Raw genomic sequence first — 24,755 nt, 5'->3', positions numbered from 1 at the left:
AGAAAGATAAACACGTCAACAAGAAGTCAAATGCTCACCCAACGAGCATTAATACATCAAAGACAATCTATTAATTGCAGGCACATTCAGGACGTCGTCCTGGCATACTCTTAACGATCATTACCCAACATCCTATTAGGGATCACAATCAACCATAGGACCCTAGAGCCATTAACCCGACATAAATCAAGATGACAAGCGAAGTCGAGATTAATATGTAGGATTCACGAGCGATAGGAAGGCATTAACGAAGGAAAAATATGACCATGATGATCGCCCTGCCCCAAAACGTAACATCCCGACCAGTTCCAGGACTCCCGCCGGTCCAAAAAAAAGCCGAACTCAAAAAGAAGAGAAACGAGGTCAAGGGAATGAAGAAAAGAAGCATAAAAGAAAAACGGGAAGAGAAAAAGAAGTAACTTAAGGAAAACCGAGAAAAGCTAACCAAATAAAAAGAAACCGAATAAAGTAGAAAGTCGACTTTCGTCTTCTGAATGGCTTTCTTTTCGTGCTTTTAGTCCAAGCTTTCGGCGGCTTTTTTTGGCCAAAAAGCGCCAGGTCAATCTCTCTCATCCACACTGCCCATCCACACTGCCCGTGTTTGGTTCGTCTTGGCGAGCATACCGGTTTGGTGCTCACCAACAATAATTCCTCCGCGTCTTGGGCTTTGGAACGCGACATTGCAAAATCGATTCGTCATGGCAAAAAGGAAATCACCACCCGAAGATGACTCATTGGTTGAACCAACACCGCGACGCTCAGTGCGACTCCAAAAACCAACTGATGCAACGCCTCCAGCGACACAGCCAGAACCGAGGAAAGACAAACTGAAGGCCTCAGCGAAGACAGCAGTAGCAAAACCAGTGGCTAAAAAGGTGGGAATCCCGTAAAATGCCATGTCCTGTCAGCCATCCCCTGGATGGCGTCGTGGCCGAGGTTCATCTTTCTCAGCGCGATCACACCGAACCCGATCAAGCCCAAGTCTAACATATAAAACAGCCGACCACGACCAAAAAGGGAGCACCTGTAGAAAAAACAAACGGCACTCAAGGAGTAGAGTCAAACGATAATGTTTCAGCCTCCAACGAAACTGCAGCCGCAGGGGAGGAGAGGAACTATTGGGCTCTTGAAAGCTGAACCGGAGTCGCGTTTTGAGAATGGCGTCGATGTCAAGTTCTCCATTGATGATCTGGCGGCCAAGAAAGAGCCAGAGCCGTGGGACGGTAAAGCCATCCCTCCTTGGCCACACCATCCTGTAACATAATCTAACCACGACGCAGGCATTCGCGCCTACGCCGCCCGGAACAATCTGCGGGCCATGAAGAAAGGGGAGCTGGCCTTCTTCTACCATTCCAACTGCAAGGAGCCCGGCATCGTAGGGACCATGGAAATTGTGCGGGAGCACTCGCCCGATCGTAAGCTAATCGACCTCTGCGCAAGTAGTCCGCGGAAATCTAATGAAACCCAGTGTCTGCACACGATCCAAAGGCGCCTTACTACGACCCAAAGTCGAAGCCAGACGATCCCAAGTGGAGCGTCGTACACGTCAAGTTCCGGAGCAAGTTCTCGGCTTCGATTGGGCTCAAGGAACTGCGAGAGATGGGAGGGCCCGGCAAGCCGCTCGAGAACATGCAAATGCTCAAGCAGTCGCGGCTGAGCGTCAGCAGGGTCAGTCCGGCTGAGTGGGAGTACCTGATGGGCGTGGCAGAGGAGAGAGCTTAGACAAAATAGGAATGGAGATAGATGGGATATTTGGGGACACTGCCACGGGGTGTTGTATTGTATGTAGGATAATGCGCTAGGAATATGGGTATCAAGATGTGGAGTCTTCCAGTGACCGCTTCGTATGCTCCAGCACCGTCTTGACGGCCGCATCCAGACCTTCGATCGCCAGGATAACGTCGGTCCAAGCAACGACCTTGTTCGCCAGCTCCTTCTTGTCCTGTGTCGTTTCCATGCCAACCTTCAACCTAGCCAACGACTCGCGCAACGCCTTGGGGAACGCAGCGGTAAGAACATCCACCCCAACGAGCGGCTGGCGGATCTGGCAGCTGCAAGTGCATGGGTGGTTGGGGAACAACTCAACCATCGTGTCAACGACATGCTGGACGATCTTCGCCTGTGATGAGACGTGACCAAACCCAGCAAAGGCGTCGAAAAACGTCTCGGCCGCGGCAGGCCCAAAGAAGGGTTGTTTCTTCGCAATGCCAAAAATGGCCATTGGTATGGCGCCGCTCAGCGCAGGGCTCTGCTCCATCTTCCTGGTCGCCTCCTCGTCGAAAACCTCGGCCTTCGCCATCTTCCCGCCCTGCGCATCCGGATCCGGGAGCATCAGCCCACCCTCATCCCCACTATCATCCTCATCCTCCTCATCAAACAGCACAATATCCCCCTCCTGCACCGCCTCCGTCGCCTTAACCGCCTCCATAACATTCACCCCCTTCCGCACCCCCTTCCCCGCCTTCTTCGCCTCCACCCTCGCCAACCACTCCATCTCACACCTCGCATACTCCACCCACAGCACCACATCCCCCGTACAGAACCGACAGCCCCTCAAAAAGTGCGCCCTCGCCCTCTCCATATCCCCCGCCATTGCGGCCCTCCGCCCCGCCAGCACCCACAGCCCCGCATCCGTCGGGTGTAGCCTCAACGCCCTTGTACAAATCCGGCGCCAGCGCTTCGCAGCACCCGCTTCGTGCGCCGCAAAGTCCAGGTAGGCGCGCCACAGGGGCACGCAGCCCGGGTGCTTGAGCACGGCGCGCTCGAAGATGCCAAAGGTGCGCGCGTGGCTGGCGCGCGAGGAGGAGGAGCGCGAGAGGTTGAGGCGGCGGCAGCGCTTGGCGCGCAGTCGGTCGAGGGAGCGCTCCCAGGAGATGTAGGAGAGGAAGTCGGTGGGCTTGGTGCCCGGGGAAAGGATCAGGTGTTCGAAGTCGGAGCGTTTGGTTACGAGGGAGCGGATCTCGTCCTGTGGGGGGGGAGGTTAGTTGTTGATGATGGTGGTGGTGGTGGTCGGAGGGGAGTGGAGGGGATGGGAAGGGCATACCTTGGTGAAAAATTTCCTTTTCTTCAAATTCGCGCAGCTCAGGAGCTGCGCGTTCGAGGTGGAAACGGGCTTTGTCCGAGACTCCGGCCATTGCTGCGGTACAATGAAGAGTGGGTGCCGCTGAGTTTATTGGAGGGTTGATCATGCCATGAAGCTATAGAATCAACTTTGACGAGCGACAGACATTGGGACTTTTTAGTGGACCTTAAACTTACTGCTCTTGTTCACCGCCTAACCCACTCCTGGCCGTCAGCACAAGCCCAAAACGCAGGGAGCTCGCACCCAGAATTGGATGCAACGGACGGGCAGGGAAGTGGGGTCCATGCCGGAATGATTTCGAGGTCCGGCATTCCAAGATCATCCTCTCGCGCCGAGGCTTCCGCCAGCTTCGCGCTGTTTCAGTGGTCGAGCAAACGCCTTTTTCCCTGACGCGCTCTCGGCGACGGTCTCGGCGAAGGTCTCAGTTTTTCATTGTTTTGAAGGCTACCAAGAGTCGGCGCTCTTGTGGTCGTTTGGAATGTGCACCCGCGTGTCATTCGTTGCAGCTCTCTCTCAACAATAATTAATTTTTGGTTCCAATTCCCGGCATCTTCTTTCCTCCGGTAGCTCCGCAACCATGGCGGCTCCTCGCTACAAAGACAAGGACGCCGGCGTCGTACTCTCCTTCAGCGGCCAGTGGGTGAGCTGGTCGCACACTGCCGTTGCCTATCGTGGGTAGCACGCATGGTCATGCCCGGGGCCTAATTCAACACGGAGCGCCGACATGTTGATCGAGATGTTGACGCCGTTGCAGTTGCTTTCTTGAGCGCCCTCATCGTGGGTTCCGCGTTGCACTACCACAAGATTGTCCAGAACGAGTGGTATGGCTACCCGGACGAGTGGTTCCCCTCCGTCTCGGCCACCATTGGCGACCGCTATCCCGAACGCTCCATCTTCATGATCTTTATCGCCATTACCTCCGGTACGCCCATCGCGAACCCTTGCTTGTCCTCCGCTGTGATGGCATTGCTGACGACCAACCCACCACAGGGCCAAGATTTGCGCTCGTCGGGCTCTGGTATCTGCTCACCGCGAAACCCGGCCGCACTCTCCCGAAAGTGATCGCCATTTCCGGCGTGATCCGCACCTTGACATGCGGCGGGTGGACTTACATCACTTCGACCGACGACCATGACTGGCACGACATATTGATGATTGCGTACATTGTCTTCACGATTCCCTGGACGACCGGGTGCATTGCCCTGAGCCCGGCAAACGCCAAGGCTATCAAGTACAGGAAATACTTGGCCGGCGGTTTCTTTGGTACCCTCGTACCGTTGGTGTACTTCTTTATCCAGCACAAGGTCCACCGTGTGGCGGGGGGTAAGTCGGATATCAGCTTTGACAGACGGGGGCGCAATGTTGACATCAAGTCTAGCTTACACGATTTACGCCTTTTTCGAATGGAGCTTGATTCTCCTCGACGTTGCCTTCGACGCTGTGACGGCGCTTGACTTTGACACGTTCGAGGTGGTTATCAGGGACGTCAAGGGCGCGAGCAAGGGGTACGTGCAATGGCTTCCGCGGTAGCCCTCGCTCCGCACATTTGCGAGCTGGGGCTTGTACATACAACGACATGTTGAATGACATTATGAGACCATGTTCTAAAACCGGGTTCATTAGTGCCAACAAGTCCTCTGTGCCTGCTGCCGTGCTCGAGAAGGAGTAAGTGGCCCTGGCCCTTTTGCACGGTCAGGTATTGGCGGGTGGCTAATAAGTTGGGTAGGAAGGAGAAGGCTACAGCAGGCGTCTTTTCGGCGGGCTTTCGCTTGAGCGAGGCCCTTGACATCGCGGCCGATGTTTACCACGGGGTATGTGCTCCGACGACAGAAAGGGGAAATACCCAGCCTAATGTTTGGTAGTTCGTCTTCTGGTCTATCCTGACCAGCTTGGGCGTCACCGTTTGGTGTAAGTGGGCCTTCCCCTATCTGCTCGACTGGCCTAACCTTAGCTAGACTTCCCCCTCTGGCACATGGGCATCTCGGGCTTCGAGGCGCTCATCATGACCACGGTGGCCCCAGCATTCCTCGCCATCAAGCCATTCCGTTCTCTTGTCGTTAAAAACCAACGTGTCGTCCACCTTCTCTCGCTCTCTGGTCTAGTTGCCTACTTGATCGAGGATCCTACCTGCCGGCTTTTCGCCGTCGGTCTCGGCGTCTCGCTAACATGCCTTGGATGGGCGGCCACCCTGTTCTCCGACTCAGTACAGCCTGCGAGGCTGGAGATGCGTGTTCTCGCTTGGGTTATCGGTCTACTCATGTCCTCTGTCGCCAAGTTTGCCTGGTACACCAACAACCCCATTTGGCCCATTATGCACGCTGCGAACGGCGGTTGGAATGGCACCGGTTTAGTCCTTGCCGTCCTTGCCACCCTTCGGTTCACCCGCCACGCCCCTCTGCAGGGCGGACACCCCGTTGAAGCCAAGGGCGGGTCCGCGTTGCTCTCCGCCTTCGGCATTGGCGGCCTATTCTTTGGCCTACATTCGTTACTCTCCGACACTAGCACCATGATCCTGTGGGTCTGGGACGGCTACCCGATCAGGGGTCCTGTTTCCAACGTCCACGCGTGGTACACCATTGCCGCCATGACTGCCGGCGTTTTCGCGGGGTTCTCGAGGCCGGCGCTCGTCACGACATGGACTGCCTATGGCGTAGGTTGCGTGGGTGCCGCGGTTCTCACCCTCTACCATCAGTGGCTTGGCTACTACGGCGCTCTAGCGCTGGCTGCTTACCTCATGGCGATCTCGGTCCCCCTCATCAGCAGCGCTTCGAAAAAGAGCCCCGCCGTCGTCTTCGGCCTTGGTTTCTTGATCTACAACTTCGTGGTCCTCTTCCATGTTTGGGTTGTCGCTTACGCTTTTGTGCCTGGCGGCCCCCTCGTCCGCGAACGTACGGATTGGGTCAACATGACCATGATGCTTCTGATTGGCGCCGGCGTCTTCGACCTCATCTCGCAGCAAGCCAAATCCAAGCAGGCTGCCCCTCGTCGCGCCACCAACACCAACCATCGCAAGTATCACCTCGGCGCGCTGGGCATCCTCAATGTTCTCTTCCTCTGCGCCAACTTCCTCCGCTTTCCCACCAACGACTACAAACCGTACCACGCAGAGGACCGTGTTCTGACCGCCGGTATCTGGACCATCCACTTTTCACTTGACAACGACATGTGGTCGTCCGAGTACCGCATGCGCGACCTCATCAAAGAGCTGGAAGTTGACGTGGTCGGCCTCCTCGAGTCAGACCTACAGCGCATCATCATGGGCAACCGTGACACGACGCAGTTCCTCGCTGAAGACCTCGGCATGTACGTCGACTACGGCCCGGGCCCCAACAAGCACACGTGGGGCGCCGCTCTCCTCTCCAAGTTCCCCATCCTCAACTCGACCCACCACCTTCTTCCCAGCCCCGTCGGCGAGCTCGCCCCCGCCATCCACGCCACACTGGACGTGTATGGTTCCCTCGTCGACGTTTTCGTCTTCCACTCGGGCCAAGAAGAGGACCCGGAAGACCGCCGTCTTCAGTCGGAGTACCTCGCCAAGCTGATGGGCTCATCGCCGCGGCCGAGCATCCTGCTCTCCTATCTGGTGACGAACCCGCTTGAGGGGAACTACAACACGTACGTGTCCGACATCAGCGGCATGCACGACGTCGACCCCACCGACGACGACCGCTGGTGCGAGTACATCCTGTTCAAGGGCCTGCGGCGCACGGGGTACGCCCGCGTCAGCAGGAGCACCATCACCGACACGGAGCTGCAGGTCGCCAAGTTTGTGGTGCCCGCGACCGACTCCGACAGCGCGTCGACGTGGAACGCGCCCAAGACGCTGCGGAACCGCCGCATCCCCGAGGAGGAGGTCTCGGAGGGGCTGCGCTTCCCCGCTATGTTCAAGGGTGAGGGTGTTCGGGGGCACCAGTACCATGTCTTTGATGAGCCGAGGTACTATAGTTTTTAAAGTTGTGATGAAGGGTGATGATGATGGGTGAGGAGGGGTCGGGTTGTTGCTTCTGGTAAGGGGTACGGGGCTGGTAAGGGGCGGAGTTTGCTTTGGTTAATGTAATACCGGGTGTTGGTTTGGACGGTGCAACGATACGAATGGAGGAGATAGGGCAGTATAATGATGTCTTTTGTCCAATGCCCTCCATGAGCTACATCGCAAGTTACCGTGCCGGGGGAACATGCCAACAACAAGAGAAACGAAACTTCTCAACCATGCTGAAGACCGACAGCTCAGTCAGTCAATCCTAACAACCAGTTTTCCGCCACTAATCTCGCCTCTCCTCATCCGATCCAACCCCTGATTCACACTCCCCAGCCCCAGCTGGACATCAATAATATTCGGCGGCGTCACAAGGCCCTCTTGCAGCAGCCTCTCCAACCACTCAACCAGCGCCTGGCCCACCGCCGGCACCTCATGAAACAGCTTGATCGGCACGGTATGATATACCACGCCGTCAGGGGCGGGCTGCTTAGGCAGACCCGTCAGGCCGATCAGATGCGCGGAAAGCCGGGCCGGGGGTTGTTCGGCCGCAGACGCGGACGCGGAGCCGTCTCCAGCTTCACTGGCCGCAATTGGAACCGGAACCGACGGCGGTGTGGAACTTCCCGGCACCGCCGGCGCCTTCCCCTTCCCCCCCTTCCCCCCCTCATTTTCCTCTTGCAACGCCTCCAACAACCACCCCGCCGATTCCCGCCCCCGCGTATCGGCCGCAAACCGCAGCGTCCTCCCCGCCGTCCCCTGGACGTTGGCCCGGATGATGGCCACCGCCCGTGCTGGGTCGTGGCTGTCGACTAGCAGATCGGGGCGCACCGTCTTGTGGCTGGACAGCCAGAGCCCGTGCTTGGCTTTGTCGGCGACGGCGATGGTGCGCAGGCCGGCGAGGCGCGCGAGTTGGAGGGTGAGGTGAGCGGAGGTGGATGAGCCTTTTTTTTGATGGGGGGAGGAGGGGGGGTTAGTTTGGTGGCTGGCTGGTGGGGGGTTGGGTGTGGGAGGGAGGAGGCTTACCGCCCCAGATGGCGAGCCAGTCGCCTGGTTGGGCGCGCTCGTGGGCTGGGAGGCTGTGGAGGGCTTCTTTTTGGATGTCCTGCGCGAGGGTGTCGGGTGGGAGCTGGCGGATGAGGGTGTACAGGTCGGGGCCGTTGAGGACTGAGGTGAAGTCGAGCCCGATGCACACGCCGAGGGAGATGGCGGCGACGACGAAGGCTACCCCCAGGGAGGAACCCTCTTCGGGCGAGAGGGTCGGTGGGAGGCGGACCGTGTTGTAGTCGGGGGCTACCACGTATTGTTGGTAGGCCGCTTTGCGGAGGTCTCGGTAGTCGGTTGATATGACGATGACCTAGTTAAGGTTTTGTTTGTTTGGTAAGCAGGAGTGAACAGGGGGTTACATCATACATGAAGCATGTCCTCCTTACCCTGTCTCCTACTTTGTGTCGACTAGACCGGCCCAACTTTGCTACATTACCGGCCAACTCCCGGCCAGAAATGTAGGGTACTTCTGGGATGCCAAAGTTAAAGTCACTTCCTGCGGTGTCAGAACAAGGGATAAGCTTGAAAGAGGCTGGGCAAAAGGGAAACGAGGTACTCACGGGGCCTTCCAATCCATCGGGTTCAGGCCGATGGCCTGCGTCCGGACGAGTATCTCTCGGTCATCCTTGAAAGAAGGAACCGGATGGTTCTCCGTCAACTGATACGGTTGACGTGCTCCGTGTAACAAGAGAACAGTTTGGGTCTCTGGGGTTATTGGGGCGGTATCCGGTATTTGGTCGTCGAGTTCACGCTTTGGCTCGTCAAGTTTCTGGTTCGAGCTTGACCCTCGAAACCCGTGCAAAGAAACACGGCGAAGGAAGGATGTACCGCCCATGATTTTGACTCGTGGATGGATAATTCCATCCCAACCGGCCTCGAATTCTTTGCCAACCGCCCCAAGATAAACCATAATGGCAACAGGTGGCAACCATCTCTAACCCCCTTCAGCCTACCTTAGCTTCTCTTGACAACCCACTTCTGCTGAGACACAAAACGCCGCTCATATTGCGCCATCATAGTTCATTGAATCCATTGGCCTCGTTCTTGACCTGCAGGCGCAGCTCTTGACGCCGCCCCAGCCCTTGGGAACCCCCACGCAGGTTTCGAGATGTCATGATCGCCGATGGCCGGGATGCACGTCCTTGGCTTCCCTCTCTAGAAGATGTACTGCTCCGCAGGCGGCAAATCAATGTGGGAGATCACGACCCGGGTTAAATTGGGTGCCGAGGGGGTTTGGGCTGGAGACGGTGGGCATCATCTGCTCCGTTGATCACGCCATCGACTAATACTGGGCGGTTCCCCGGTTGATTTTGAACCTCCACCAGAGTGACAAAGAATGTTGGATTTCACTTTTATGCCCTCCGTCCTTTTCATTGTGGTCGCTATGAATTTGCCTTGTTGGCTATTACAATTGAATCAAACGCCACCCGTTCCTACTTTCCCCTATTTATCGCTAGCAGCGCTAGCTACGTGGTGCCCGTTGAATTCAATGGTTAACACATTCCACTTGTGATAGAACTTTTAGGCAAGATTGCCTCCTCATGTATTACTTCTTACATTTACGGATGTGTTGCTAGATACCTAGGTATGATGAAGCACAAGACCCCGGCCTCAAGTCTTCACCAACCCATCTTAATGGAAGCACTCACAATTGGTGGCAAGGGGTTGGGTTCATGGATATCTAGCATGCGAAGTGTCAACAATTGAAATAATTTGATTCGTAAAATGTACTTTTAAGCACCGGCACCGGTGCAGGATGCTGTTGAATTCGCTCACTCCTCCCCCCCATCTTCATACATACTTAGTGCCTGGGGTGAGCGGTGAAACCCTCCATGTCCCAGTCTGCGTGCCATCTCCCATGGGGACCATATTATTATCCGCCAGTTCATACTGCGGTTCCTGTCTCCATTTCATGTCGTGTATCTCTGTCACCGTTGGCGAATCGATTCTCCCATCCTGCATTGGTATCTTCCACACCGGGGCCGAGGACGAGGCCGATCGTAAGGAGCCATCCATCTCGATAGCTGCCATGTTCTGTGCCGGCAGCTCAACCTTGCCGGTAGGATACCAGTAGCTCCGTGGCCGCTTGAAGTGCTCAACGACCTGCATACCCTCCCCCTCGCTCGGCGGTTGAGGTCCTCCCCTCCGCCGTCGAAGACAAACCAACACACCTGTCACCAAAGCCAACACCCCAATCACACACCCAACCGTGATCCCCGCAATCGCCCCCGTCGACAACTGCCCCCCATCATTACCACCACCAACCTGTCCCTGTCCCTGTCCCTGTCCCTGTCCCTGACCCCCCTCCTGCCCCTGACCAACCCCGCCAGTCGCCCTCCCGCCCCCCGCCGTCACCACCGTTGTCTTAACCGTCACCGTCCCAATCTGCAACCCGTCAATCGTCGGCAACGGCGCCTCCCCATCCACCAACCACCCCGCATCCACATCCAGCGTCGGACACGCCAACCGCTCCCCCCCAGCGGGGGTATACCGCCCCGCCACCGTCCCGGTCACCCTCGTCCTCGCCTCATTAAAAACGCTCGACAGCGCCGTATACGCGGGCAGCACCTTCGTCGGCGCGCCATTGCCCCCCTGCGGCCCCTCCCCGCCCTCACCACCACCGGCATCATACTGCACCAGCCCGAACCCGTGGCCCTCCCCTTCCTCCGCCCACTGGAACACGCTGGCGCCGGAAAAGACCTGCTCGAAGGACGGCCCGCCCAGCAGGACCTGCTCGAGGTCGCTGAAGGTGCGCTTGCCCGAGGCGGGCAGGCAGCCGGACTCGGAGATGACGACGGGGATGGGAAGGGGCAGGGAGCGCAGCTGGTCGCGCAGCGTGGCCCAGGCGGTGGCGGTGCAGGAGGTGGGGTTGAAGATGTTGAGGCCGAGGAGGTCGATCGAGGTGGGGTTGGAGTTGGAGTTGTCGGGGGTGGAGGAGGGGGAGGGGTCGCAGGTGAGGTACTGCGCGGTGAGCAGGCGCAGTTCGGGCACGTCGGCGGCGGAGTAGGCGAGCGGGATGGCGCGGTAGCCGCGCGCGGTGCGGAAGGCGCGCAGGTCGCGGGCGGCGGCTTTGAGGGCGGGGGCGACGCGGGTGGAGGTTGCTGGGGGGTGTTAGGGGGTTACCATTGTTTTGTGTGAGAAGGGGGAGGATGGGGAGCAGGGGGGGGCGGACAGTTTTCGTTGATGGTTTCCTGGCCGATTCCAAAGGCGAGCGTGTTGTTGTAGCCGGCGAATGTGTCGAGGACTTCGGTCCACGCGGCGAAGAGGGACAGGGTCCACTGGGGAGCCTTTGCTGTCTGTTGATCGGGTTAACATGAGGGGACAGACTGAACAGGGGACATTCGGCGTACCTCGCTGGTGACGCGGGGGAAGTCGCCTAGTTGAAGCCAGACGTAGATGCCCTGGTCGGCAAAGACTCTCATGCAAGCATCGTGGTCTTCCGCAGCGTCGGCTGTGTACACGTAGATTGTGTTGATTCCGGCCTTGCTCATCAACGCTGCGTCTGTCCGGCATTGTTCCACATGTAACAGGGGATCGTAGTCGCCATCGGTGGGAATGTAGGAAACACCTAAATGGGAGAATGGTGAGTGAGGTTCGGCATGAGCTACGCCGTAAAGGGGTCGGCACCTTTGACAAAGAATTGGTTTCCATCATCGTCATACAGCTTCGTACCCTTCACTGAGATGGGTGACAGGGCCTCGACGAAGCTGTATGAGACTAACAGAAGACATGGTAGAAGAAATGTCAACATGATGGGAGCGGTACCCATGCAACCATGCTGGCTACGACAAAAAAATGAGACGACCGGAGGAGGACCTCGTCAAGAGGCACCGCGGGACGGGTGCTCGCGGCACTTGTGGTCGAGGCCCTTCGGTTGTTGTTCCTGGGAAGTCCAAGTAACCGCGGCCAGGACGAGACAAGGACGCCGGAGTGTCCTGGATCCCTCGTGGGGAGAGAAGCGGCAGACAGGGATTCAAGCGCGGCGCGGTGTGGGTCAGATGAGATTACCTGGGAGCCTGGTGCCAGTCTGGGCTGGGCATGTGAAACGCACGGCGACGGCGGTGGTGGCACTAGCTTGTGAGTGACACCGCCACGGCGGATTCGGACTTGTCGCGCTGGAACATCGAGTCTTCGTTCGCTTTCTTTAGGTAATTCAGGCAGGGAGTCATGGTTCGCCTGATGCCTTGTCCAGACGCCTCCCACTTTTCCGAGCTTCCATGGCCCGAGATAGTCCGGACCGGGCTCGTCCGCGGCCCCGTTGGATCACGAGGAAAAGATTCGCATCGATGAGGGAGCAAACATTTGGGAAGACCGAGCTAGTCCAGGAACAGGAGGAGGGGAGCAGCCACGAATCCACCGACTACGCCGCAAAATCCGCCAAGAAAGACCATCTCGATGGTTCTCGGCGCGCTAAGACTTAAAAGTTCCAGATAAGGCAAGCCTGCGAGCAGGGGAAGCCTTGCGGGGTGGAAAGAATGCACAACCAGGTCCTGCCCAAGATGGAATGCGATGTTTACCACTTTGTACACATGGGGATAGCTGGCATAGCACTGCTCGTACGTTCAATAACGTGAGAGCAGCCGTTACAAGCATCATAGAAACTTTACTGTCCGGAAATCCACAGTCTCCGAGTCTGTGATCAACTGAAAAGGGGAACAAGATTCCAATCCACCTTGGCGCAGAGGGGTGAGATGGGGGCGAAGAATGTCCATCGTTATTCATGCTCGTAATACCCCTCGTCCCCTCCCGAATATATGTCCGTTGGGAGATTCATTTTGTGCACTGTCTTATCTGTATTCGCCGATGTTTGCTGTGACTCGTGTTCGGCACCTTTTTCAGATCTTTTCTTCTTTGGGTTCTACCTTCCATGTCATTTCGGTGACTGCACAAAGCTTCCTGTCTTCGGCTCATGGGTGTGAAGCAGTAACTCAACTCAACCAAAATTCTGAACTATTGATTTCCAGCCAGGTGCCTCCCTAATCATATCTTCTTCTCAACTCAAAGTATTCCTCACCATGGCCTTCAACGCCCCATCCACATAACTCTGACTCCGCCAACCACTCCAATCATGATTCAACAACCCCCAATTCTCATCATAATCCTGCGTCCCAGACCGCATGTAATAACTCCCCGCCAGCACCCAAATCGCCCAGCCCGCCTTGCGCGCGGGCAGGTACTGCGCCAAGCAGCTCGCATACACCCCCCGCCAGGTGCTGGCGTCCATCTGAAAGCCAAACTCGGTCATCATGACGGGGAACGCGCCGGCCCCCGAGGCCTGCAGCGCCTCGAAGCCGTTGCGGTCCAGGTTGCCTTGCAGCGTGGCGCAGCTGCCGATGCCCGTCTCGTAGTTGTGCAGCTCCAGCACCAGCTTGGTGTCGCCGTACCCGGCGAAGTCGTTGCGGTTGAACCGTCCGTTGCCGGGTGTCAGGGCCGTGCCCTGGACGACGGGCGTGAGGTAGGTGTCGAAGGAGAGGCCCGAGAGGAAGATCAGCAGGGAGGGGTTGGCCGCGTGCACGGCGTCGGCGCCTTGCCGCATGAAGCCGTACCAGGCTTGCCAGTTGTAGGAGGACCGGCTGAGCGGGGGGTTGTTGGTGGGCTCGCGCGGCTCGTTGCGCAGGCCGATGGAGGTTAGCGCCGGCCAGGATTTGCCCTAATATGGTTACTCAGTATTATTTCTTATTCACTGACGATAAACAAGAGAAAGGGGTAATGGTGGGAAACACATACATGCTCGGCCATGTAGGACAGCCCGCGCACCCAGTTGGAGGTCGAAAAGTAGGTATCGCCCCACCAGCTGTTGCCGTCGGTACTGCCGCAGCACCACATGCCCTTGGATATGTGGTTGTCGAGGTGGACGTAGATTTGCTGCTTGTTGAGTTCCCCGGCGACGGCGTCAAACACCTGCAACCGCGTCGTCGTGGCGCTGAAGCGGGGGTTCTTAGCCAGCACCTGGTTGAGCACCTTCGCACCGTTGGTCTGTCCCAAGGCTTGCACAAAGGCTTTTTGGATGGTGATGTCCTGGCCACCATTGGCGTAGATCTCGTCAACCATTTGGATGGCGAACGTCAGGCGCACGGCGTTCATGCCGAGGCTTTTGACCTTCTGAACGATGGTTTCAATTGATTGGTACTGGAGACCTTCTGGGATCATCACGTCGGCGTGTCCGGGCCAGTTAGTGCCTGCGTAGGTCAAATTCTTACCGGACGCATCGTGGATCCAACGGCCCGAGGTCACAAAAGGGCCGTTAGGCCATGCCGCGCGTTTGGACATATCATCCTGCGTGGATTCTAAGCTTGGAGCAGCGCTGCCGATGCTGAACAGCGCTAGAAGCGCTAGAATGGGCTGCATATTGGGAATAATAGCGTCGTAATGTCACCTTCTATGGTGGAATACGTCTAGGTTGAACCATCTCGAGCAATAGGTTGCACAACAACAGACTTTATACAGTTTCTCTAGTTTGAGGGGAAGGGCGGAAAGTAACGCTTAACCTGGGAGGTCTCATCGGCATCTTAGATGGGATAGATTAAGTTGGGGAATAAGCTACCAAAGGTGGCTAATTATTGTACCGGGCGGTATCTCGGTAAATGAGATGCCGAAAGTGACATAACCATGATACCCGAGGGTATATAGGTAGGTAGTATGGGCACAGACGTGAGGAGTAGATGCGGGTTCCCAACCAGTAAGCAACCCCAGTTTTGACGCACTCCGTCTTAGGCTCGACACCTCACTCGTCTACCTCTGAATTTACCGCATCATCCTCGTCCTCATCATCCTCGCCCTCTTCGTCACCCTCTGCTTCCCTCTCTAGCCTCCGGTGGTCTGTCCATGCCTCGGTTATCCACGACGAGGCCACATTAGCCCCCACCCTCTTCTCCGGCTCGTACTGCAAAAGGCCCAGAATGACCCGCTTCAGGCACTCGAGCCCCTCGTAGTCGCGGGGTGTATGCTCATCTTCCTCGTACTCGTTTTGTTCATCATTAGCGCACGCCGACATGATGGCGCGACGACGGGGCTCGAAGGTTTCCGTGACCTGGTCGGGTGGGACGACGGATGCTAAATGTACTCGTCAATCATGATGTCAGGTAGGAATGGCCACTCAAATAACATACCATCTTCTCCCGCGTCTGGGTCGTTTTTCAGCATCTCGTCCCACTTTGCTTGCCAGTTCGCAGGGAGCGGCCCCAGCCTCATGACCAGCTCATGAATCAGCAAGTTCTCCCTGCCGCCATACCGGCAAAGCTCTTTCTGGTAGAACAAGCCGTAAATCTATCCAAACCCACGTCAGAAACTCAGAAAGATCAAACAAATCATCACTCGGAAAAAAAAGAAGAAAAGAAAAAAAAGAAAAGAAAAAGGAAAACCACTCACCACACACCCCGCCCTCCACAAATCCACCCTCCAATCAAACCCCCCCTCCCAAAAAAACGTCTCCGGCACCCTCAGCGTCTTCGGCTGCGCCAACTCGGCCAGCCGCTCCCCCCTGGGAAACACCAAGCCCCAGTCCAGCACGCAGATATCCTCGTCGACCTCCTCAAACCACGAGGGCCAGCCGGTGGCCTGCACCATGTGGCGCGGCAGGTTGGGCGGCAGGGGCGCGTCGGCGCCGGCCTCGGCCGCCACCGTCGCCGGCTCGCCGCCCATGGCGTCGATCAGGTCTTCTTCGGAGGCGGCGGCCGATTTGCAGGTGAAGGCGACGTTGGTGTAGGAGAGGTCTGGGGGTGGGGGGGGAGTGGGGGGGTTAGTTTTGGGGTGGGTTTGGTGGTGGGGGAAGGGGGGTGCGTACCGCCGTGTGCGAGTCCTGCTTGGTGGATGAAGTCGACTGCGTCAAGGAGTTGTCGGGATGCGCGGAGGATGGTGTCGGGTCGGAGGGTGAGGCTGTTTTCTTTGAAGGTCTCGAGCACTTCGTCGACGGTGGGTCCGAGGAGCTCGGTAACGAGGCAGTTGTGAGTGCCGTTGGGGCCGGTCACGCGGAAGCAGTCGAGGAGGCGTGCAAAGCATCTTGGCTTCTCTTCAGCCTGGGCTGATGAGCTGTAGTGGCGTTCTAGGTCCAAGCTGATCTTGGCTTCTGGGTCTTGTTCTGGTGTCTCTGTCGACGCCTCGGCCGTTTTGATTTTGATGGAGACCCATTGGCTGTGTGGAGTTTATCAGCATAGGGCTCAAATTGTTTTTTGAGACGGGACACATACCCCTCCTGTGTGTCTCGTGCAAGCCAGACGGTTGAAAATCCACCGTACCCGAGCTTGTGGCGGATCACGTAACGGCCATCCTGAAGCGTGTCGCCGAGGTTTACGGGGTGGAAGCCTCCTGGCCGATAGTTGTAGAGACTTTCATGAACCATGTACGCGGCATAAGGATCGGGATAGAAGTAATAGGGATTCTTTCCCCAGGGCTCTGAGCCCTTGGCCGCCATGGTGGACTGGACTTCGGGCGTCGTGCTGCTACTCATTTTGCCAACTGCGCGGGCGATGCTAGAATATGCGATGTTTCGCAACGGAATGAAGGTGCTAGCTTGATTGGGGGTGATTAACTTTTGGATGGATGCACTGATGGAGCAAGGTGACCACAACTTGGCCACTCGTCGAGACCGAATCATGAAGCTGTTTTGAACTATTTTGTCCTAAAAAGGCGGTGCATGTTAGAGATGGTCAAAGATGTAGGTTGCCTCTATTTTTAGGTACCGTTAACCGTTCTTGCTGGCGCCTGTTTGGAATCTTTCCAGGCTGCTTGGGCAATGGGGAACGCTGGGTCTTGGGAAGCGGCACGGCGGCCAGTGCTCCATCCCTTACTGACAAGCTTCCCGAGCCACGGGGGCGGGAATTTAAGATGATTCCGAATTCGCGCCTCTACCGACCCCTCGGACCGGCACTAGGTTGCCAGAACTAGGCTACCGGAATCGTGTGCGAGATTAAACAATGTGTGCTACCTGAACCTGGCTGGTCGTCGGTCATCACGGGCCGTGGCTCGGGAAAAAGTCCGAAACAGCAAAACGCCGATGCGGCACATCTAGGTACACTCCCGGCCCCACAACTCCGTACGGCACATCCGGCTATCGGACAAAGCATTCGTTGATCCGCCAAGTCTGGCCTTCGAGCAGCATCCTTCACGTTTCCACCGCATCCGTCCGCCGCTTTCATCTTGATATTGTGTAACCCATCCGTGCACAGTATGGATCAAGGATCTAACTTCACCACGTTGGTCTACGTCACGAGTTTCACTATCTCGGGTCGGCCTGGCCTTATGTGCCTCGAAAACTTACTTATTTGGGCAGCCTAGTGGCAGGACTGGTGTAACTTGTTTCATTCTTTTTACAAGTCTGTATACACTACGTAGCATACATTCCTACTTGCGTAACCCATGGGTTTCGGGTCTCTTGGCCAACCCAAGCCACAGGGATAACGCCTTGTCAACGGCGCGCAGATCTCGGGTTATGGAGATGGCAGTTCGGCCAAGCTATGCAGCCCTAACCGGCTCTCAAGTTCGAGGCTCACGTGGCCCAGGTTCCGGCAGGTTGAAACAAAATACCTAATTAGTCCTGCCGCACCTCCCGCCTCGCTAGAGACTAGGGACCAGACGGTACCAGGGGTTGACCCAGCCAAGGTCAAAACGTGGTCAACCAAGCCCCCGGGACATGAACAGAACCCGGCCGCCGTTGGCCCAGTCGCCCCATGTTTCTGCACTACTGCCTGCCTGAGACGGATCTTCTCGCTATGAATAGCGGGTATTATGGGGCGCGGTCGAACACGCAGCCGACCTAGGGCGCGTCTAGTGAAGCCTTGATGCACCAAGACGTTAGAGAGGCACAGTTAAGTCCCGCGGCAAAGGATCATGTCCGCAGCCCGACCTGACATCCGTCCAACTTCCGACGGTCTTTATGGCACGCGACCTGGAGGCCGCGGGCGGGCGGTTTCAGGTCCCAAAAAGGCAAAATTGAGGAGGGCCTTGAGATATGACCATCAACAGCGGAGATAGCCTTCGGGAATTCAAGTATATAACTAGGACAGTCTTTGAGTCTAGGTCCTCGAATCACTCATTCACATCTCATTCACTTCAACCACTTCCCACTCCTCCTTCTTCATTACCTACCTCTTTATCAGATTATTCGGCCGGCCCGTTTATCAACATGTCTTCAGGAGCTGCTAAGAAGGGGAAGGCTGCCGCTGCGGCACCGGTGTACGTGGCTGCCGGCAATGGCTACTACAGGCTCCAGGGCGGAGACCAAGACCAATTGTACTTCCTCGGCAGCGACAACCAGTATCACCCGGTCCTCCGCGTCCGCGTTGCCGCCGGCGCCGTGATGCCCCAGGCCGACCGGGATGCGCTCGTCCAGTACCTCATGGCGCATAACAACGTCATCGTCAACTCCGCGAACCAGGGCGTTCGCATCACCTCGGTGATCGTCACGTATGGAGCCCCAGCCCCCCTTTGCCCATGCCTCACAACCAAGCCTTTCTAACAACCCGAGACAGCGAGTCCCTGCACAAGTCCAAGAGCACCGACACCAACCTGACGGACCACTACTCGGTCCAGCTGTCCAACTCGACGCTGCAGGCCAACGACGGCAGCTCTCACCTGCTGCACTTCCGGCCCGGCGACGGAAACAACCAGTTCTACTACCGCGACGCCATGACCCGCACCCAGATCACGGCGCTTCAGTCCAAGCGCAACGCCAACCGCCACCGCAAGAAGGGCGGCGGCAGCAAGGATAACAACAACAACAAGAAGCCCCCCCCGTCCGGCGGCGGCGCCAAGAAGAAGGTTGTCGTTCAGAAGTAGAGGGGTGGCGTGGGATAGCGTGAGTGGGTTTGGGCGCGGCTGGACCAAGCAGAGCCTATCGTCCTGGTGGCTGCGGCTCGGGAGGCTGTGGCTCGGGGGCAGTGGCCGAGGGCAGGGGCTGGGATGGTCATAGATGGCCGGGGGTGTTGCTGGTGGGGTGTAGTGTGACTGCTTGAAAGTGGTAGCTAGATCTTGCTCGAGCAATACCGAAGAGGGCGGGCCTTCTTTTGCCAAAATGTGTTGTGCGATATCCTGATGCTGTGACTTGACCGTAACGCCTCACAATCATGAACAGGAGGGATGAATCGTCAAGGTCATGATTTTTCCGCTACAGACACGTGGAATATATGCTTCTCAAAAACTCAATACGCCAAAAGTGTCAGTCTCCTTCCCCCGGCTTACACACCAAAGTGTCAACGACGTTCAATCCCACTCCCCATCTTACACTCGCCCTTCCCCTACCATACCACAGCACCCTACCCACCGCCCTCTGCCCCCCTCCCATTACAACTCACTTACACTTTAAGTACTCCTCTTCGCAAACTCCACCACCGGCCCATCCTTCAAACTCGTAAACGTATCCCTCAACTGAAACTCGCCCACCTTCTCCCTCCCCCACTCCGCCCCGGGCATGCCCCCCTCCCCCTGCCTCGCCCCCCTCGCCGCCCGCAAATCATACATAAACAGCATCCTCGCCAGCGCAATCCCCATCTCCACATACGCCCAACCCTTTCCCAATACACCCGCGCGGGCCGATCGAAAACGGACAGAACGCGCTCTGCGCCCAGCGCCACCCTCGCCAGCGCCTTCTCATCACCCTCACCACCAGCAAGCCAGCGCTCGGGAACAAACCGGAACGGCTCCGCAAAATACGCCGGGTTGTGATGGATGGCATAGTGCGGCACGCCCAGCACCGTGCCCTGTGGCAGCAGCTCGCCGTCGACGGTGATCCCGCCCTGGAGGACCTCGCGGGGGAGGAGGCCGCCGACGGAGGGGGAGAGGCGCATGGCCTCGTCGATGCAGGCGCGGAGGTAGGTGCAGTTGTTGAGGGGGGCGCCCTGGTGGATATCCTCGACGGAGTGGAAGGCGGCGCGGACTTCGGCGGTGGCGCGGTGCAGCGTGGCCGGGTTGCGGACCAGGTAGAAGAGGGTTGCGGCCATGGCGGTGGAGGTGGTGTCGGAGCCGGCGATGATGAGCAGGTTGGACTCGCCCCAGAGTTCGGGCGTGCTGAACCCCTGGCCGGTTTCGGGGTCGCGCGCTTTGAGCAGGTGGTAGAAGAAGTCGCGGCGGTCGGTTTCGTCGCCGAGGGCGGTGCGTTCGGTGAGTTGTTGCCGGCTGTAGGCCATGTATTTGGCGCGGCCGGCGGAGATTTTGTGGAAGAGGATCTTGTCGAGGCTGAGTTTGTTGATTATGGGCATGGTGCCGCACTGTGGAGGGGTTGGTTAGTTTGTGTTGAACGGTTTTGTTTGTTATGGTTCGTGGTGGGTGCTTACCAGAAGATGACGCTGGGCTGCGATGCCGACTAGGTCGACGGCGTACCGGTTGTCCGGTCGGTCGAGCATGTGAAAGGCTTTACCGAAGCAGAGATCGCCCAGTATATCCATGGCGAGCCAGTTGCACCAGTCCGACATGTTCTTGGGCGAGCTCCATCCCTTGTTCTCGTGGTTGACACGCCCATAGTCGCCAAGGCCCTCGCAGAAGGTTCGGATGTTGCCCAGGATGTATCGTTCGACTTCCTTGATAGCACCGTCGGAGAAGGCGTGTGACAAGACACGACGCTTGCGGGCGTGCAGGTCCTTGTCCCGGGCGTTGTGGGTGTTGGGTGCCGGGTGCACAAAGGCATCGTAGAACTCGGCCTTGCGTACGTTGGCCCGGAAGCCGTAGATTTCCTTCAAAGCCGTGTTGGAGTTGATGGAGAGCGAGTTGGGTCCAAAGCGGACAAATTTCCCGTATCGCTCGTGCATACGCCAAAACTCCAAGTGGCGGTCACCCCTCCAGGCATAGTAGAGCATGTATGCATCGGTGAGTTTCGCTAGGAGAGGACCTGGGTATTTGGCCAGCGGATGAAAGAAAAGGCGGTAGACAACGAGACATGTTGTGTAGAGGATGCCCGAGGCCGCTAACAACCCCAGCCAGACCTGGAGATGAGCTGCGTTGAACGACATCTTGAAATTAACAGACTATTTAAAGTCGAAAATGACGATGCAATTTAGTTCGGCTGGGAGAGGTAAAGGAAGGAGGAGAGCTCATTTTAAGGAAGTACGGTCAGGATCATGTTCACGATTACCGGGTACGTTACGCAATGCAACCAGGGGCCAGCACTGTCCAGGTGAACGGCTTGAGCCCGAGCCCGAGACTGTGATGCGCCATGGATGTTAAAGCCAACTTCGTAACGGTTATTGGGCAATTGCCTTGATCTCGAGACCTCCTGCCCTTTCCTCGGTGCACTTGTTGCAGAAGAGCTCGGCTTTCCGCGGCACAACGGTGACATCGCATTCCTTATCGGCTTATCGATGGCCGAGCTGCCCGCCACATGATGTCGAGGTTTGCCGTTTCGGGTCTTACAGCCATACTTCGGGATTACTCAGACTTCGTTCTCCAATCGATGACAATACAAAATGCTCCATTGGAAAAGCGATTGTGCGGAAAGGGCGGAAAGGGGTGCGGCTCGGGGACAAGCGGCTCTGGGCGGGCCGGAGGGTCGTGACTTGACCAAACCCCATAAAAGGGAGGGGCAGATGGAACCCCGGATGTAAAAAAGCTGGAGTCGGTCACTGGGGAGCCGGGGTGAGAATGCCTTGGCTCAATTGTCAGTTGGCGATGAGAGAGGAAGATGCCGGCCCGCGAGGGTGAAAGAGCGTCGAGGTACTGTGTAGAGAGGAAGAAGAGGATCGTGCCGAGAATCGTAACGTCGAATAGTTAGCGATTTGTTCTGCTAACAGGCTCACAGGCCATAACTGGGTACTGTTCATTGAACTTTGACGCGACAGATCTTCAAAAAACAAACACGTCAGACACAAGACCAAGCATTCCCGGGCAGGTTCGGCATGCCACGGCGTTCATTGTGCCAGGGACTCGATGCGGCAAGTGGGTCCTACCAGCCACTTATCCCTTGTGTCGATCTCGATTGGAACCAACCTGTGGCTCAGCCTGTGGCTGTCCTGCAAGGCTGAAAGGCCGAAAACCAAAGGCAAACCTCCGTGGCGATTGTTGGTCGCGACCAGAACACGGCATGCTGCCTTGCAGCTTCACACAACAACAATAACATCGCCCGCCAAAACAAGCCAATATGACGGTCTGCCGGTTTTACCAGCAGGGCTACTGCCGTTCCGGAAGTACGAAGGTTGCCTTTTCCTTTTCCTTTTCCTTTTCCTTGGCCCCCCAACAGAAGACTGAAGATAGGCCTGTCGCCAATGGGAACGGCCATGGGAACCGATGCGTCGCCGTCTGCCTATCAAATCCCGCCATGGCCACGACCAATTCCGCATCGCGTCGATAAGATCATGCCCAACGGAGCACCGAGCTGACTGTTTCTGCCTTCGAACTCCAGATGCCTGTAAATTCGAGCACCCTCCAAAGGGAGGGCAACAGAACTACAACAACAACCGTTTCGGGCCACTTTCCGGACAATCGAACCAAGGGATGAGTGGGCGACCTGCGGGTACGTGTGGCATTCACAGCTCCCGCCGCGCATGTAACGGATCGCCAGTTAGAACGCCGCCGTACCCCGGTTAACAGTCGAGGCAATTGAGCGGGATCTGAAGAACGAGTTGCCGGGATGGATCTGTCGTGTTACAGCCCGGGGAAGGATGCGCCCGAGCAGCTCTGGGGTGGCTATCCCCGGGAACAAAGCGTTGAGGAGATCCGCTTACACTTCATGATGGGGGCCATGGCTGGGAACCTCCAGGGCGCCGTGGGTTGCTCGCCGTTCGGAGTCCCTGCGGACAGCTGCTAACGCCCTATAGCTCAACGACATCCAAATGCTGCACCAAAATGCCCAGCAACAGATTCAACACACCCTCAGCAACGTACCGATGGCGATACAGTATATCGTCGAGGCGGGGAAAAACCACCCTAACCGGATAGACGTATGTAAGGGGGCGGAGGGGGATTCTACCACTGGCGGCGCATTTGGGGGCTCGACAAACGCCTTTCAACAGCCAGCCCCGCCGGCAAACCCATTCGGAGCACCAGCTACCCCGGCAACCACCGGCGGCGCTTTTGGCCAACCTGCCGCCCTGGGCCAGAAGCCCAATCCGTTTGGGACCCCTGCGCCCGCCCCTGCTTTTGGTCAACACACACAGCCAGCAGCATCGGGATTTGGGCAGCCTGCGGCGCCAGCATTCGGGCAGCCGGCCGCCTTGGGAGGATCAACCCCTTTTGGGGGGTCTACCCAACCGACGAGCGCCTTCGGCCAGACCGCGACATTAGGAGCAAAGCCCAATCCGTTTGGAGCGCCGACGCAAACTTCTGCCCCGGCTTTTGGCCAGTCGGGATTCGGACAGCCAGCAGCACTCGGGGCGAAGCCTAACCCCTTCGGAGCCGCGGCAGGGGGAGGAGGGGCTTTCTCTTCCGCCTCACAATCGGCTCCGACCAACAGCCCGTTCGGTCAGCCAGCACAGCAGCCGCAGCAAACCCAAAGCACATCTCTCCCGTTTGGCCAAACCGCGAACAACCAGCCTGCGGCCAACCCGTTCGGGCAACCGGCCGCACAACCCGCAGCCGCAAACCCATTCGGGCAACCAGCGACTGCCCCGGCGAACCCCTTCGGTCAGCCTCCGCAGCAACAACAGCCGCAGCAGCAACAGCCAGCTACCAACCCGTTTGGAGCACCGGCCGCGACGGCCGCCCCCGCTAATCCCTTCGGGCAACCGGCTACGTCCTCGCCATTTAGCACACCAGCCGCCACCACCTCCGCGGCCGCTCCAGCGCCCAACCCCTTCAGCCAACCTAGCACGTCGGCGCCCGCGCCCGGACCAGCCGGGGCCAACGGCACGGGGCCGTACGGCCCAGACGCCACGCGCCAACACCCCGACCTATCCACGTACGCCGCGCAGAACCCGGATAAGACGCTGCGCATGTTTAAGGGCAAGCCCGTGCTCTACGAGGAGCTGAAGCCCGGGACGCGGCCGGTGCCGGTGCTGCGCAATTTCGACGGGAGCATGGTCCGCATCTGGATGCCCAACGGCGCCCCCGCCTATACGACGCAGACCGAGGCCGAGCCCGAAAAGTACCAGGACCCGACCGTCATGCAGCAGTGGAAGGCCTTTGTGGACACGGGGAAGTTTGCGGGAGGGATCATGCCGGAGGTGCCGCCGAAGAGAGAGTTCTGTGCGTGGGGATTTTTTAGAGGGTTGCGGCGTGTGATGTTGGAGATTAGCGAGGGACGATGTTGGGGGGCGAGAGTGGTTGTAGACTATCGAGCATGGTTTTGGCGCTGGGATATTTGGGAGTATTTTGTGAATTTCATGGCTCTAGCGGGATGGCATCTCAAATCTAAATGCAAGACAGCTGCATTGGCTATGCTCACTACCAACACTTCCCACCCCCCGTCTCCATAACCGGGCCCCTTACCCCATGTGACTTTTTTCGCCCCTCACCCTAGCAAACCCACCCCTGGCCATCTTCCTCGCCCGCTGGTCCCGCCGGTTATGGTTCGCCCGACTCCCCTTATTCGCCTCCTTCCGCCGCCTCGCAGCCTCCGAGTCCGGAGCAGCCGGCGGCGCACCACCACCCCTCCCTCCCCTCCCTCTCCCCATCCCCCGCCCCCTCCCTCCCGAGCCTCCAGAACCCTCTCACCTCCTATCACAAACATTATGACGCAACACACAATATAGAATCGGTAACTTATGGCGACGACAAGGAAAACAAAAAAAA

At 57.6% G+C, this 24,755-nt stretch overlaps 10 protein-coding genes across 10 annotated transcripts in view; 4 read left to right on the top strand and 6 right to left on the bottom strand.

The window, feature by feature from the left end:
* Positions 1-1,069: 1,069 nt before the first annotated feature.
* Positions 1,070-1,722, top strand: CHGG_02349 (uncharacterized protein; the record flags this gene model as incomplete). Its single annotated transcript, XM_001228864.1, has 3 exons — positions 1,070-1,223; positions 1,281-1,415; positions 1,469-1,722. The coding sequence occupies 3 exons, from the start codon at positions 1,070-1,072 to the stop codon at positions 1,720-1,722; spliced, it is 543 nt and encodes a 180-aa protein (XP_001228865.1).
* Positions 1,723-1,813: 91 nt separating this feature from the next.
* Positions 1,814-3,404, bottom strand: CHGG_02348 (uncharacterized protein; the record flags this gene model as incomplete). Its single annotated transcript, XM_001228863.1, has 3 exons — positions 1,814-2,965; positions 3,044-3,059; positions 3,259-3,404. The coding sequence occupies 3 exons, from the start codon at positions 3,402-3,404 to the stop codon at positions 1,814-1,816; spliced, it is 1,314 nt and encodes a 437-aa protein (XP_001228864.1).
* Positions 3,405-3,659: 255 nt separating this feature from the next.
* Positions 3,660-7,034, top strand: CHGG_02347 (uncharacterized protein; the record flags this gene model as incomplete). The annotated part of the gene is made up of 8 exons (XM_001228862.1): positions 3,660-3,753; positions 3,837-4,004; positions 4,073-4,405; positions 4,461-4,587; positions 4,706-4,747; positions 4,809-4,893; positions 4,945-4,990; positions 5,038-7,034. The coding sequence occupies 8 exons, from the start codon at positions 3,660-3,662 to the stop codon at positions 7,032-7,034; spliced, it is 2,892 nt and encodes a 963-aa protein (XP_001228863.1).
* A 279-nt stretch (positions 7,035-7,313) lies between these two features.
* Positions 7,314-8,940, bottom strand: CHGG_02346 (uncharacterized protein; the record flags this gene model as incomplete). The annotated part of the gene is made up of 4 exons (XM_001228861.1): positions 7,314-8,002; positions 8,085-8,415; positions 8,472-8,499; positions 8,666-8,940. 4 exons carry the CDS (start codon positions 8,938-8,940, stop codon positions 7,314-7,316), a joined length of 1,323 nt encoding a protein of 440 aa, XP_001228862.1.
* Positions 8,941-9,896: 956 nt separating this feature from the next.
* CHGG_02345 (uncharacterized protein) lies at positions 9,897-11,856 on the bottom strand (the record flags this gene model as incomplete). The annotated part of the gene is made up of 4 exons (XM_001228860.1): positions 9,897-11,206; positions 11,278-11,401; positions 11,456-11,673; positions 11,778-11,856. The coding sequence occupies 4 exons, from the start codon at positions 11,854-11,856 to the stop codon at positions 9,897-9,899; spliced, it is 1,731 nt and encodes a 576-aa protein (XP_001228861.1).
* A 1,242-nt stretch (positions 11,857-13,098) lies between these two features.
* On the bottom strand, positions 13,099-14,453 carry CHGG_02344 (uncharacterized protein; the record flags this gene model as incomplete). Its single annotated transcript, XM_001228859.1, has 2 exons — positions 13,099-13,755; positions 13,833-14,453. The coding sequence occupies 2 exons, from the start codon at positions 14,451-14,453 to the stop codon at positions 13,099-13,101; spliced, it is 1,278 nt and encodes a 425-aa protein (XP_001228860.1).
* A 376-nt stretch (positions 14,454-14,829) lies between these two features.
* Positions 14,830-16,515, bottom strand: CHGG_02343 (uncharacterized protein; the record flags this gene model as incomplete). The annotated part of the gene is made up of 5 exons (XM_001228858.1): positions 14,830-15,158; positions 15,215-15,371; positions 15,474-15,817; positions 15,889-16,235; positions 16,292-16,515. 5 exons carry the CDS (start codon positions 16,513-16,515, stop codon positions 14,830-14,832), a joined length of 1,401 nt encoding a protein of 466 aa, XP_001228859.1.
* Positions 16,516-18,225: 1,710 nt separating this feature from the next.
* On the top strand, positions 18,226-18,878 carry CHGG_02342 (uncharacterized protein; the record flags this gene model as incomplete). Its single annotated transcript, XM_001228857.1, has 2 exons — positions 18,226-18,506; positions 18,572-18,878. 2 exons carry the CDS (start codon positions 18,226-18,228, stop codon positions 18,876-18,878), a joined length of 588 nt encoding a protein of 195 aa, XP_001228858.1.
* Positions 18,879-19,389: 511 nt separating this feature from the next.
* Positions 19,390-21,043, bottom strand: CHGG_02341 (uncharacterized protein; the record flags this gene model as incomplete). Its single annotated transcript, XM_001228856.1, has 3 exons — positions 19,390-19,439; positions 19,600-20,305; positions 20,372-21,043. 3 exons carry the CDS (start codon positions 21,041-21,043, stop codon positions 19,390-19,392), a joined length of 1,428 nt encoding a protein of 475 aa, XP_001228857.1.
* Positions 21,044-22,167: 1,124 nt separating this feature from the next.
* Positions 22,168-24,755, top strand: part of CHGG_02340 (uncharacterized protein) — a gene marked incomplete at both ends in the record, with an annotated part of 4,151 nt that continues 1,563 nt past the window's right edge. The window contains 5 exons of the mRNA XM_001228855.1: positions 22,168-22,213; positions 22,429-22,539; positions 22,643-22,791; positions 22,844-24,209; positions 24,484-24,532. Coding sequence (XP_001228856.1) covers positions 22,168-22,213; positions 22,429-22,539; positions 22,643-22,791; positions 22,844-24,209; positions 24,484-24,532 — 1,721 coding nt within the window. The remainder of the gene's footprint in view (positions 22,214-22,428; positions 22,540-22,642; positions 22,792-22,843; positions 24,210-24,483; positions 24,533-24,755) is intronic.

The sequence above is a fragment of the Chaetomium globosum genome, genomic scaffold (genome assembly GCF_000143365.1).
Source record: "Chaetomium globosum CBS 148.51 scaffold_2 genomic scaffold, whole genome shotgun sequence".
NCBI lineage: Eukaryota > Fungi > Ascomycota > Sordariomycetes > Sordariales > Chaetomiaceae > Chaetomium > Chaetomium globosum.
This window is presented reverse-complemented; position numbering and strand designations above follow the sequence as displayed.